At 40.6% G+C, this 15,419-nt stretch overlaps 1 protein-coding gene across 1 annotated transcript in view; it reads right to left on the reverse strand.

Moving 5' to 3' along the window:
* Positions 1-15,419, reverse strand: part of WDR70 (WD repeat domain 70) — a 287,174-nt gene that overhangs the window by 16,669 nt on the left and 255,086 nt on the right. The window contains exons 14-16 of the mRNA XM_019983020.2: positions 5,164-5,264; positions 3,460-3,539; positions 1,575-1,691 (exon numbers count right to left, since the gene is read on the reverse strand). Coding sequence (XP_019838579.1) covers positions 1,575-1,691; positions 3,460-3,539; positions 5,164-5,264 — 298 coding nt within the window. The remainder of the gene's footprint in view (positions 1-1,574; positions 1,692-3,459; positions 3,540-5,163; positions 5,265-15,419) is intronic.

Raw genomic sequence — 15,419 nt, forward strand, 5'->3', positions numbered from 1 at the left:
TAGATGCTATTTTAGTTTTAAACAAGAATATCTTAGGGCTTGCCATCTTCCAAGGACCTTGTAGGAAAGAAAACAAGGTGAATAGACTGATTGACTTATTTTAATAAGTCAATAATAGAATAATAGACTTATTTTACTATATGTAATGGCTCTCGACAGGAAGCTTCACCTGTTCAGGAATTTGTTCCCCACTGAATCCTCAACTGCTAGCCTGGTTCCCAGTACTCAAAAGACATATGACTTCTCAAGCAGGTTAAAGAGAAAAAAAAAAAGACAAAACGCCACATGAAAAGTCAAGTAGCACTAAAAGATTAATTTTATTAGGCAGGAAATGATTGCCAGAGAATTTGTATGGCTAGCAACTATTATATTAGTAGCACTTAGAAGAAAAGAGCTCTTGAAGCTGATGTGGGAAGGGAATCTATAGGAAGAAATACATCCAGTTTGGGAGAAGTCAGAAGACAGAGAAGGTTATTTTCAGTGAACTGAATAGTTTAAATACAAAAGTATAGAAAGAGGTAAGTTCAATGGGCATTTGGGGGCAGGGATGAACCAACAGTCATATCAGAAGATTAGAGTAGGAGAGAGGTGAGGTGTAGAGCTCAAACACGGCTGAGAGTCAGACTGCAGAGAACTCTGAATCTCTGTGCATGCAACTGGACAGTGCACAGCTTCTGAAGATGTGGGGGCAGCAGCAATATGAAAACTACAGGAATTGGGAATAAAAGCTGTAAGATGAATGAAGGGAGTAGTGAGGAGAGAGCGTTGAGAGAGTACCTAGTTACAAGAGCTTTTTAATAATCCAGGCAAGAATATTATACAGGAACTCTGATTAGAGGACGATGGCAGAGAAAATGGGGAAAAAACTGAGACTGGTATATGAGATTTTTTTCAATGCTAAAGGGGCAGGCCAAAGAGATAGAGGTCCAGAAGTCAGGTTCAGATGAATTAACAAGTCATAAATGATATAAGCTTGTGAACCTAGAATAAATGGAGACTGTGCAGCTGATAACAGAGAAAGGGATTCTAGCAAAGGCGCGGCTGTATGATGGCCGATTCTGCCTTGCTTTCTTCTGGCCTTACTTTCTTAGAAACTCTAAGGATTTTTATTCATCTTCTAGGGAAATGGGTAGCTCTATTTTAATAATGCAGAACTAAATGATGGCCCCTTTCTGACTTTTGTGAACTCTAATCCAGCCTAAATTTCGGCCAAAGTATTCAATGTTGAATTTTAAGCCAGTATGGTGAGCAGTGATTTAAACACTGAGTTCCAAGGAGCCCCAGAGCTCCAGTGAGGTCCTCTAAAGGACTTGGAGACCAAGAAGAAATGGCTCTGGGCTTCCTCTCTGCTTCAGCACAGCAGCTCCATTTCCATCAGTTTTATGCACTGGGCTTCTGCATCAGTTCTTTAAGCAAAAAGTTCTGAGGCTAGAAGAAGGTGTTTGAAAAATCCTATTTAGTAAAAATCTCTGAAGACGGGTATCCAGGCCCAAAAGATCTTCCAAGTTCTGTCCTGATTACCCTACCCTGGCCCTCAATGACCCCCTCTGCAGGTCACTAGCTAGATCAGTCACCTGGGCCTGCGACAGGAGGCTCGGGTTTGTGAGACTTCAGGGGATCCAGTCTGTCCTTCTCCAGCTGTTTCCTTGTACTCCGTTGGCGAGGTTCGCGGAACATAGGCAAGGCATGAGCTAGGAGAAGTCACAGTTGAAAAATTTCATTATGATAATAACCCTTCCATCCAAAAACATAGCTAGAGCATGACTAAATGTAGATGAAATGGAAGTCATAATGACGGCCTTCATCTAATAATAAAAGACAGTCTTACTGCAACCAATTAGCCAATTTCGTTTGAGACCAGACACGTTGTTCACCTCTCCTGGCAACTAATGGCGCTCAGGAAATACTGTCAAATACCGTCACGGAAACACTGATGAGGCTCCCCATGAACCAGACTGTGGGCAGCAGTTAAACTTAACTTCTGTGGTTTTGACAAGAAACACTTAATGGGACTGCCGCTTACTTTTTTTCTTACAGGACCCAAATGTGAATAATGCCAACAGCTAGCTGTCAGCCTCGGTGTCCTCAGAGGCCTCATAAACACTGGAATCACTTCACACATTTCTGAAATGTGTGAACCTCTCAGGAATGGTTGACAACACTGAGCAACCAGAAGGGAGGGAAACTTATCCCACAGAAACTGGGATAGAGGCACAGAGGTGACTGAATCTCCTGATGTGGTGACTTAACAGGGACTTATTCCTTTTTCAATGTGGTCAACAAAAGAATAAAAATCAGAGAGTAACATCTGTCCAATTGCTCTTGGTTGTTCACTCAATGTCAGAATTAAGTTTCAGAATATAAAAGAAAATACAAATTTATAAGGGAAACTGTCATATTCTGGTGGAGAGGGGGAAGACTACTGGGGAAAGAATTAAGTATCTATTTATGACCACAAAAAGTACCAGAATAATGTCTTTGAATGTTTAGGTGCAAATTAAAACTTCTTTAAAAGAGAAAAGTGGGGGAGAATTAAAAGGATAATAAGGGTTTAAAGGAAATTTATGATGTGAATGACAGAAATGGCTGTAACACCTGAAAACCACTTCTAGTGCCTGCCATCCTCAATGCACACCGCCAGCTGGGCCAGGACCATGTCACTCACCAGTAACATGCCTGCCTTGAGTTAGGGTAGCTGAGAAACACAGCCACCCATCACTCTGCTGGGCAACATGACACAATAGTATTTTTAGGAGAGGGAAAAATAGCTTTTCACTTCAAACGACTGCAGGAATTTAAGTAGGCCACGTGTAATTACATGAGCTAGTCTGCTTCTGACACTGACTTTAACACTTCTACTCTTGCAAAAAAATGCCATGGGATCTTTTTACTCATCACCAGCTCCAAGGGACTTGGTTTTATATAAGACCCACCCCCAGGGAGAAAACCCAGCAGTGCAGCGCCCCCTGGGCTTGAGACTGAGCCACTGAGCAAGTCCACAGGACACCTGCTAATGGCAATTGCTACTGCATCTGAGATCTTTCTAGCCGCTACCCTTGGCAGGTCTGAGACTGTGACTCTGGGAAACGAAAATCTATCAGATTAACAAAGTTGTGTGACAAAGCTGAGACGCTGCTCTGTCCTGATAAGATTTCTGATTGTACCTCAGGTAGTTCATTTTATATCTGAAGGTCTCTGGATCAATCTGTCACAGGGTCACAGAATTTAGGCTCTTCCTTTTGGGGTTGAAAGTTACATGAAGTAACCCTGTCTCTGGGATGAGTCACAGAAGATGAAGGAGTTTGCGATTACATGACTCCCATCCTAAACACATGAATAGGGTATTTTTTAATATATGCCTGAACTTGGAGGGCTTTTTCTGTCTCTAAAGCCATGAGATCAACAGCACACTAGAACAGAAGACAGATGCATGACAGAGAGACCATGCTAACAACTTACGGGTGATGATGTAGTCCTGGGTTAGAGTCTCTGCTTGCTTCGCCTTCCGCTGGGTTTTAACTACACATAATTTCGCTCCCCTGAGAGGAGTTAAAGCAAATTATTTCCTTTATTTGGTCTTAGAAACAGAAAGTCGATGTCAAAAGCATTAGACACTTTTCAGGAACACACTCTGTACACACCAACTCACCAAGTCCTTGGCTTTCTAAGGACTGGCCACAGATGGAGCCCTTGGTGATAAGAGATTAAACATATGGGAAGGCAAGTCTGTGCATCAGTGGTTACTACTGTGTGAGAGGGTTAGAAAGGTAACCGGAAAACAAAAGGCTAGTTTAAAAATCTATAGAAATAACCTAAAATTAAGATCTTAAAGAGATATTAACATTAATCAACCTTTTCACCCTAAAGGTCACAGAGTTCAAATTTTAGTTTATGGCTCAGATGAAAGCAACCTGGGTGGTCTACAGCCCAAGTGGCATTTGTCCACATCTCAAATACAAGAGTACAAGTGTCTGGATCCAAGTCAGCTTGGCAGGACTGCCAAGGGGCTACAGCCCAAGAATGTGTGGGATTAACCAAAAGTGTGCTTAGAATGTTTCACTCTCCTTAGCAATAATGAGTATCCCTTTCAGGAGAGACAAATACAAATAAGTAAATTTTTAAAAAGAGTCCAAAGATAGTGCCTTCTAAAGGGTGCTATCAAATGGGGCTCATCATTTTCTCAAGTAAAATGGCCCCCTTCCTTTCATCCTACTTACATTAGTATTTTAAATTTCTTTATTAAATAACAAAAAAATCCTATTTGTTCTTAAAGACCACAATATATAATTTTATTTTATAGGGCAAAGATTCCAATTTCAGAAAATTCTGAAGGAAATAGGACTGTCTGCTTCTATTCCGAGCCAAACTATAGTCAATAAATATTCACTAATAGAGGACAGGCTTCCTTTCCCCCCAGAAGACTGTGGGACCTCACAACAGGTTTATGGGGGACCCCAGTAAATTTAGCATGTGGAATTTTGTAATAGATATTCTAAAGAAACAGCTAATCACTTACTGTATCTTAATAGAGAGAAACAGAGCATCTCTTTTGGATGGTGACATGTTTACCTTTGTGCCCGAGGAAAAGAGAAATAACTGAGGGACTGACTGAGCCTCCAGTGAGTTTTTTAGGTCCTTGAAACACACTGGTATGCTTAAATTTGACAATTGGGCAGATGTGGGGTAGAAGGAGAAACTGTCTGTGCTGTCCTCTGCTGGCAGAGAACAACTCCACCAAACATCCAAATGGTACCTGAGAAAAGCCCAAACAGAAAGGGAACAAAACAGACAAGCCGGTTCCATTTCCTGTGAGTGGTTCGTTCCCTGCTCTGTTAATCCCTTACATGCATCACTACTAATGCCACTGTCCAGGGTGGTATGCAGAGTGGGCAGGCCTTCCCCCCCTCTTTGCACTCAACATTTCAGCTAAAGAACTGCAAATCCCCAGGAAACTTTCACTTTGAATTCTGTATGGATCAAGGAGCTATCTAAATCCTCTTTAAAGCACAATATGAGGAGTTTGAGGCTTTGCTCTGGGCCAGCTGCATTTTCTAAAAGGGTGGATCCCCATCAAAGAAGGAAATAAATAAAAGCAGGGGTGAAAAAAAAGCCCTCCCCCCAGTTGTTGTCATCCATCTCAAACAGGCAACACTTATGAAATACCTCTGACTCTTGTTGGGGTCATAGTAGACTTTAGCCAACCCGTTTCCAGTCCCCACCATGATCTGGTTCAGCTTTGGGTGCCACAGGCAGCGGACAACACTCTAAAAAGGAAAAGATATGGGAATCATCTAAATGGGGCACAAATAAAAGGGAAAGAAAACTCTGCTGGTACTTGGATGGCTAGTTTACTAAACTGAATGTCACCCTGATGATGACTTGTAGCTTTTAGGGCATTTTCTTCCAAACCACTGAGTTCTGTTCTATCACATATTATCTCTGTGACACTCTATAAAAATATAAAAGATACCCCCTTCCTGCCTTGTCTCCTCTCCTGTTCTGATAGCATCAAAACCACGAAGCTGGGCCTTCCCAGCTCTGCTGTCATGTGAGGCTGGCATCTTGGAATGCTGAACCCACATAACTTGGTTCATTTTACCAATGAAGCAGATTTAGATCTCAGCGATTCATGCTTTTATGCACACAGTATGCCCCTCTGGACAGCATATTGAGGCCAGGTGGTTACTATTTTTAGTTTAACAAAGATCCAAATCTCATAAAGCTTTCTCAGGAACAACACACATTTGTGAACTATGAATAATATCTCCCTATCTATGAGATTAACCAGCAGGACAATAGCAGAAGTAAAACAGAGATATGGAATATAAAGATGTGATGTTAACCTGAACAAAAAGCAGGTTAGGAGAAGGTTCACTGGAAGAAGCTATGATCCTGTGAATCATTACTGGTGAGGAAAATAAGTGCTGTTTTGGGGTCAGAAAGAACTGCAAGTTCCCAGTGAGAACTACAACCTGTTTTTAATTTTTGCTGAAATAAGAGGGCAGAGGTGGAAGAGATGGCAGGGATAGAATTAAGGTGGGGGAAGGAGGCTAAGGTTGGTAGGCAGAAATACCATATGTTGGGTTCTGCAGATGTCACTCTCACTCTGATAGAACAAGAAATGAGTGGAAACATTAATTCAGTGATTATTAGGAATCTCTCATGTGCCAAGCAACGTACAAGGACTAATAGGAAAGGGTACAATTAGATATTGCCATCTTACGTTCTAGTATTAAAATGTAAATCATGGAATTTCTGTCTTCTAAATCTACCTTGGGCTGAATTTTTTTTGGCGGGGGGGGCTACTTCTCCCCAACCATCTAGTTCTTTTGTTAAGATAGAATATCTGGTAATTTTTGCAATCCCTTTTTTTTTTTTGCTTTTTAATTTAAATTTATTTATTTTAATTAGAGGCTAATTATTTTACAATATCGTATTGGTTTTGCCATACATCAACATGAATCTGCCACGGGTGTACATGTGTTCCCAATCCTGAACCTCCCTCCCACCTCCCTCCCCATACCATCCCTCTAGACTTTTATTTTATTTTTTTGTTGACATGTGTGGTTTTTATTTTTTTTCTTCCAGTTTTATTGAGATATAATTGACATATAGCACTGTGTAAGTTTAAGGTATAATGATCTGACTTATATCATGAAATGATTATGACAATAAGTTTACTGAACATTCATCTCATATAGATATAAAATTAAACAAATAGAAAAAAAATTATTGTCTTGTGATGAGAACTCTTAAGATACACTGTCTTAACAGCTGTCACATGACATACAGCAATGTTAATTATATTTATCATGTTATTAAGTTTGATTTGATTTAAAAAAATAAAACAGAGATCAACTATATGCTCAAAATACCAAGGGATTGTCTGATGCAATCCCTTTTGATAGAAATTCTGGGTTCCTCTTGACTGGTTAAAAAAAAAAAATGCACGTAGTTAAATGGCTACAAAGCCCACTCTGAGATTCCTGAGAAACTAAGGAAGAAATGGAAGAAATGTAAAAGTGTCTGCAGAACTTCTAATTCACGTCTGACAATATTCCAGAATAGTGGTTCCAGCACTGCTGAACAGGGTTGAGAAAATCAAACCAAGTGGCTGTGTTTATCCTATCATCAGGGGGAAAATTAAGTTAAACAGGCAGGTTTGTACAATTTTAAGTTTTCGTCCCACGATTTTTTTTAAACCTATAGTATCTGCTACTCAATGCCTACTAGCAAGTGCTAAAAGATGATAAAACATATACAATGGTGAGTGAATATTAATAGAAAAACTTGAAAATAGTAAATCATATTTTTCAGTAAAATGTGAAAGCAGTAAATCAAAGTTTACCAACTAGGGGGTGAGGTTACTGTCACCTTTGTGCGTGTGCTCATGAGACTTACTTTACATGCATGTGTAGAAAAAGTCACACTTTTCTCCTAACAAAACTGCCTTGTTGGTAAGATGGAATTAAGCTTATCAATAGTTCATGGTCTGCAAAGCACAGCCTGACTACAAGGTGCCCCGTCACTGAGACTAATGTGAGAACCATGCCTAGACCACTGGAAATCTCTAGACGATGAAGGTCAGGTATGTGGAAACTTGAAAAGAGTCACAAACAACTTCACATCAAAGCTAGAATAAGCTCATCCAAGCCAATACTCATCTCCTTCAAGTCCTGGCTTAACTGTCATCACTATTCAGACCACCCTATTTGAAACTGCACCACACAACTCCCCTTATTTTCCTTGCTTTCATAGCATGTGTCACCTTTTAACATAATATACAACTTACTGTTAATCATGCTTCTAACATAATAAATAACGTACTGTTAATTATGCTTATTGTCTGGGCTTCCCAGGTGGCACTAGTGTAAAGAACCTGTCAATGCAGGAGACCCAAGAGATATGGGTTCGATCCCTTGGTCGGGAAGATCCACTGAAGGAGGGCACAGCAACCCACTCCAGCACTCTTGCCTGGGGAACCCCACAGAGAAGAGGAGCCTGGCAGGCTATGGTCCCTGGGGTCGCACAGGGTCAGACACACTGAAGAGACTAAGCATGCACACACACACACGCTTACTGTCTGCCTCCCCTACTAGAATAAATGTTCTACACAGGCTGTTCTTGGTCTGTTTTGTGTGGCCAAGGATCTCAAGTGCCTAGATTAGTGTCTGATACTTAATAAATATTTGCTGCAGGAACAAATTAAAAGTTACAACTCATCCAGCCTCAATAGATTGCTTTGCTAGGTGGGGTTGGAGACAGACAATTTTCAAGTTAAAATCATTACTGCCTATGAGAAATAATTTGATTCCTCCAGATTTTTATTACACTCAAGTATCACACAAACACAGAGGGTTAGTTCCCTCCCAATGTGGGCCAGAAAAGAAGGATGAACAAGAGCCAGAGGGGCAAGGGAAGACACTGAGAGGAGCTCTCAAGGGTCTTCAGAAATCTCAGCTGCCCACAATTGGAACCAGGACAATTTTAAGGACATAGTACTAAAGTTATTTCCCTTCCTTGGTTCTCTAGAGGTCTGGCTAAGCAGTCTAAGATTACTGGTTCTCAAATATGTTGTCAAGCGAGCAGGGTACAGAATTGGAAAAGATCCACAACGTAGGCCTGATAAATTCCAAGACACCAGCCAAACAGGCAGTTTCCAGGGGCAGCAGGTTACTGTTACCCTCTCCGTCTACGCTGAGGGTTTAAATGTTAGAGAGAGGCAATGGCCGGGCCAACAGACCAACGTCTGACTGCTTTCCAGGGAGTCCAAGGTCAGGGCACTGCACCTCTATTCCCGCTCACAGTCTTTCCCTCCTACGCCCTCACACACACGTGACTGGGCAGCACAAGCTCTCATGGAGAAGCTCGTTTACCCTCCTTTTTACACGGAAGGAAGGAGAAGGCAAGTGAGCCCCCTGGAACTAAACAGTCATTCCGGAGCACCATCCACTGCGGTGGCGAGTCACCAAGCATCCGATGAGGGCGCTGGGAGCAGTCTGAGTTAGGCAAAAGATACTTAAGGCTCAATTACCCTAAGACTGGTTATTAATCAAACACTACCCGGATTCCAAAACATGGAATGAAGAAACAGAATTCAAAGTCAAAGGTGGGTGGGCTTTTTTTTTGTTTATTAATATTTATTGTGTGTGTTTAGCTAACCTTCATAAACTTTGCAGCTAATGCGGCTCCACACTTTGTCCTGTCAAGGAAATGCATCTTATAGCAGAGAGAGCTGGCCATCTGCCAAACCAAACAATTGCTGAGACGGCGGTGGCGGCAGCAGCAGCGAGGATGGGGAGCAAGCAGAGCTCCCCGCTGCTAACTTGTCAAACACACACATACTGGGTTTTACATAACAACAATGGGACACGTGCCTGCTAGAAGCCCAAGGAGCTATCACAAGACAAATGAGCTACAGCTACTTAAAAAAGAGTGCATTCACTTCATCCACCATCCACAAAGTCAGCCTCCATCCTCTGTTCTTGAAGAGGTACTTCTGCGGCTGGGGGCTTGCCACATTCAGATGGACAGATTTACTGAGTGAGACAGCGAAGGGAGGGCAGAGAACACATCTGAATTAAAGGACCAGAGGGAACCATCATGACAGGAGATCTACACGGAGCAAAGAGAAAGCACTGAACTGCCAAGAACTAGATTCTGAAGTTAGTCTGCACATTTCAAATATAATGATTTGCTTTATTAAATTGATAAAGGATTTTATTCTTACACTGATCCACTTCATCTTACTAAAGCATTGTGGAAACACCACTGGCTTCCCCGAGCTGCTTAAACTGAACTCCATGTCACCATAAAATTAAGTTTAGCTTTTTGAACCAAAAGCTACTGTCATTTTAGATAATTTGGCAGTGCAGAGGAACCACAGTCTGCCCCCAAAGTACTCAGCTCTAGCAGCAGCCAGAGAGAGACAGTAACTGGTGCTAGAGACCGTAAGCAAGATGACAAGGCAGTAACCAGACTTTAAAGTGCTCAACACAGAGAGCTTTCTTCTCTGCAGAGACCAAAGAAAAGAGAGGGGGGTGGAGCAGAGAAGAAGAAAACACTGTGTACAAAAAGCAGTGTCAAGATTCCAAAACAGGAACTTTGGAATTACCCCTCTGCAAAAGTAAGAAAGCCATAAAAACCCCAAATAATTTATTGCTGTGGTTTTTTGGTTTACTTGATGTGATGGAAGCAAACAAGGAGAAGAGGAAGAAATCAATGAGAGAAATGAATTTGTATTTTAGGACATGGGAGGAAAGGAACTATTGGGTTATCTGTAACTTTATGTTATAAAAGTAGCTGACTCCTCACAACACTACAAAACTAATGATCTCACCTTGATTTCACAAGAAGAAGAAATTGAGGCTTGCAAGAGGAGGGGTAACATTCTCAAGGTCACAGAAAACTTGTACACAGAGGAGCTGGGATGCTCAGGGAGGTTTTCCCGACTCCCATGGTCATTCCTTTATACCTCCTAATTATGCAAAGCTCTGTTTTAGAAGATGGGAATGAACAGTCACTGCAGACTTTAAATCATCTCCAAACCTACCTAACCCAGAAGAAGTCCTAGCAAGTTTATACTAAAAAGCAGATGATATCACTAAAATCATAAAAGAAAAAGCCAGCTACTGCCCAGTTCACAAATGTTACTATAAAAGAAATCGATGCCTGCAGAACATCTCAGGCGTCAGTAATGCACATATCCAAACACCGCCCTCATTTGACTTCACATGCTAAAAGAAGCCCAGCACCCTTCCTAATTTTATATCTTAAACATGATTATGATGAAACACCCTTTCCTGATCCTTCCCAGCTGCTGCCCCACACTGTAAAAGAAACTCCATCTGGTTTTTTCATGTTTGGTTTTTGTCATATAGTACAAGAATGGATAAGCTAACTCAGAGATTCCTTGGGAGAAGTATTTTCCAAAATTTTCAAAGGTAAGAGCCTCACACATTTCTGTGAAGGAGACTGTCACACAGTTTTGCACATGTGTGTAGAGGCAGTCTCATGGCCGTGCACACCCTCAGGACTGCCCAATACATCTGAAAGGCCATGTATATGCTGATGCCCAAGTTTAAGAACACAGATGGAGATGTGAGTCCACAATGAAGAAAAGGAAGGCAGATGAAAATGCAAAGGTACTGGTGAAAACATTTTCTTTGGATTTGCACAAACCCAAGCTTCATTTCAGAGAAAGGAAAATTGCTTTCCACATTAAAATACTGAACCAGGTAGGTAGAAGCGTCAGGCAGGAAAGCTTTAAACTCTTCCAGGTTATTTGTCTTGTCCTTCCAAAGCCTTGCTTTTCCCAAACTTGGATTATTCTGCAGTATGCTTGGGCTATAGGGCTTAGTTCCACTCCTTTCAAGTTCAGGAAGCAAACCTGCTGAGTAAACCTTTGTCTACAATAAATAAGACTCCTCAACACCCACCTGATCTTCACGGAGACACCCCTCGAACAAAAATGATTAAAGACATTTTCTCTGCTCTTCTAAGTGAGCATGTGCCTATCCATTTTTTCCCCTCCACATTAATCCAACTCTAAGGAAGTTCCATCAGAGGGCCAGGCAGGTAGCAATTGTCACTCTTTGCTGGAAATCTTCTTAATCTCCCTTCTTCCCTGCCCCAAACAATTCTCTCTCTGATAAACCAGACAGAAGCCCAATGGTGAAAAGACAAAATGTTGTGGCACTTTTATAAATGTAGGGGTTGTTGAAAACAAGCAAACAAGGAAAAGCGTTGCTCTACACCTGCCATAAATATCTGGCACAGATGCACAGATTATGCTTTTTGAAAAGAAAGTGAAAATGTCAGTAGCTCAGTTGTGTCTGACTCTTTGTGACCCCATGGACTGCAGCCAGCCTCCTCTGTCCATGGAATTCTCTAGGCAAGAATACTGGAGTGGGTTGCCATTTCCTTCTCCAGGGGATCTTCCCAGGGATCAAACCCGGGTTGCCTGCATTGCAGGGAGATTCTTTACCATCTGAGCCACCAGGGAAGCCCTGGTGAAAACTTTTTGAAAACTGGCATCTAATTATCAAATTAAGTCCTATAAAACTCATGGAAAATGCATTTATTAAAGTCAGTTTATTTACAGACTCTGCTCTAAAATTAAGGTAACTGTTAGAGCAGTAAAAATCTGGAACCTGGTAATTGTCCTTGGCACAAAATGAATCACATCTGTAGCTGATAATAAATTCGCCTAAAGAATTTCATCACGAGAAAAAGTTCTCAGAGAAAATGGAAGGTCTCTTGGGTAAGAAAATTAAATACAATCTTCTTCATCTAATTCAAAACACTAAATATCAGTTTGCTCCAGTCTGCTATTTGAGAAGAACTTACAAAGGCAGGAAAAAAAAAAAGCACAAATAATAACTGAAGAAATCTGATAATTATTTTGATTAATGACAGTCTGGGAGCAGGAAACAAATAGGTGGAGGGAAGTTAGAGTCCCCAGGGTGAGTGACACCAGCGGTGGGTCAAGGCAAACACCCACCTAGAAGCAGCACTTACTGCAGGCGCATTCCCAAAATTCTCACAGAACTCCCTACTGGTGGGCACAGGACGGATCAAGTGTGCCAAGATATGGAGTCCTGGGCGGTTGTGAGGGGCCTAGAGCACTACAGCTTCAGGCAAGTCAGCACCAGCAAAGAGTGGGTCTGTCTGTAATATCACACAGTATCCTCTGTTATGAGCACCAGGCTGTGAAAAAGCTTGGGAAGCACTGCCTAAGGCCATCTCTCTCGATCTAATCTACACAGACCCAGACCACTCTACCCTTCTTCATGTGTCAATAGTTTGAGATGGGCATAAAGATAATAAGGATAAATCTTTTCTTTATGTAAATAAACAAAGCACAAATGGATAAAGCTTTAAGTCCCTAACTACTAGACAGAAGATATATATGATCAGATCTTAGAAATCATCAAGCATGTAAAACCAAAAACCTGTAGGAGAACCTGAGTCTTCAGAGATGAACTAACTATACAGGATATGTAAAGCACTATTTGTTTTAATATAGTATAGGTAAATAAGTGTTACACAGTATACTCTTTTATTGAGCCCTTTGGTGGTGGTGGGGGGGTCTCAAAACCCCTCATCATACAAGATGATCTAGCACTCCAGAAAAGGGGAAAACACTATCCTGGGACTCTGAGTTAATTATAGAACTCTTTGTTTCCCACACTAATATAAATTGTGAAAGTCTGGCCAGAATTCTGATAGAACAGCTGGAAAACTTGTTACCAAAGAGCACTCATCAAATTCTGGTTGGGAGAGGGAAGTCTGCCATAGAAAATCCTACAAGACACAAAGTCCTCTCCTTGGTCTTCTCTCAGTGGGGTGTGGTGTGGTGCTGGAGTTGGACAACAGAGCACTGTCGTTACTGGATTATATGTTTATACATTTTATAAAGAATAGTGTGTCGTTTTGAACATTGACAAAATTGACCTATCTACAAAATCAACCTCTCTCTTTTTTTGACCTTTTTTGGAGTCCAGTATGTTTCTCCTTCAGGGTTGTGTTATCTATTAGGTGAGTCTTCATCCGGGTTTGTCATTTATGGCAATCCCATTTATACAAGGAAGTATATAGATCTGCTTAAATGCCAATTATATAAAACACCAAACTCTTGTGTAGAGATGGAAAATAAAAAGTTTCTAATTAATCAAAAGGGAAATACCGAATACTTCTCTTATTTTGAAGGATTATAAATAGAAGTAAAACAGTACACAAACATTTCCTTGAGACTACTGACACCAAGTAAGTAGAAGATGCCTTTTAATACAGCATGTTGCAGAGTTGAATGACACTAGAAAATGAATAAACTATTAAACTGAACAAGACCTTCTTTGACTCCTCATTCTTCAGTGATTTATGAAGCCTGAAGGAGGATCTGATAGGCTCTTCATGAGATCAGACCCATCAATCTTAAAGGAAATCAGTCCTGAATATTCATTGAAGGACTGATGCTGAAGTTGAAGCTCCAATACTTTGGCCACCTGATGCGAAGAACTGACTCCTTAGAAAAGACCCTGATGCTGGTAAAGATGAAAGGCAGGAGGAGAAGGGGATGACAGAGGATGAGATGGTTGGATGGCATCACCGACTCGATGGACTAGAGTTTGAGCAAGCTCCAGGAGTTGGTGTTGGACAGGGTAGCCTGGCATGCTGTAGTCCACGGGGTCACAAAGAGTTGGACACGACTGAGCAACTGAACTGAACTGAAATGAGATCATTGTCAAATAGATAACTATAGGAAAAGACAACTCACTATAGGCTTTGAAACTGGATTCCTACAGTAAACATTATTTCAAAGAAGAGAATGTTGAATAGAAAATCTAAATAACTGCTCCTGAACTAAGAGTCTATTGGTTAAATTTATTAACTGTTCTTTGAAAAGAGACTGGAAATAAGAACAGAAATGAGGTGATAAGCATATCAGAATTTGTCTTCTCTTCTAAGGAAGAATAATGACTGGACTTTTGATAAAATACAGTGACAAATTCCAACAAATAATTTTTACTTCAAAGCAGAGTGTGTTCTACAAAATAGACCCAGGAAACAGATCATACTCATTAACAGTATAACAACTAAAACAAATTATATTCATTAGAGTTTTAGATTACCAGTATTTTAAGCATCCACAGTAAATGTGCTTCCTCTACTGAACTCAAAACATAGCTATTTTTAGTAAGTCTGAAAAAGGATCATCTCAAGTTTTAAAGAAGCAGACAAAATCTGTACTTCTTTCATTGAATCTAAAAGAAAACATATTTATGTTCTAAAATTTCAAATTAATTAGAAAAAACTATTAACAAAAAACAAAAGGAAGAGAAGCTGGCATGGAATAGGCTATGATAGGAAGTCCCAATAAGAATATACTAAAATAAAATATAATAAAAGGTAAAGCAAAATTAACAAATACATGTTCACCAAACACCTACTATGTGCCACTGTTCTAACCCTTTGGAATATAATGTTCTGCCCGATCACATGGCACCAAGGAGCCCCCGTACTCCAATTTGCTCACTGGAGAATCTAGAAATGGTTGAGAAAAGCGTATCAAAGGTAAAACAGAAGTGTTGAGAAAATACAACTCACAAGAAAATGTTAAAATAACAATATCAACTGAGTTTGGTTCACTTAGACAAGAGAAGACAGAACAGTAATTTTATAAACTTCAAGGAAACACAGGATGTTGACCAGCTGTTCTCCAATTCCTTAAGGACCAGAGTAAAGGATGTGGGCTCTAAGCATGAGAATGTAGGCTAAAAGTAAAGGGGGAAAAAAGAGCTGATGGTAATAAGAGTTTTTATAAACAGAAATGAACTCTTTAGGGAGGTTGTAAAATCTTCTGTTAAAAGTCTAATTTTCATTTAAGAGAGCTGAGTCGTAGTTCTCAGGTAGGCAAG

This window comes from Bos indicus, chromosome 20 (assembly GCF_029378745.1).
Source record: "Bos indicus isolate NIAB-ARS_2022 breed Sahiwal x Tharparkar chromosome 20, NIAB-ARS_B.indTharparkar_mat_pri_1.0, whole genome shotgun sequence".
In the NCBI taxonomy this organism is placed as follows: Eukaryota; Metazoa; Chordata; class Mammalia; order Artiodactyla; family Bovidae; genus Bos; species Bos indicus.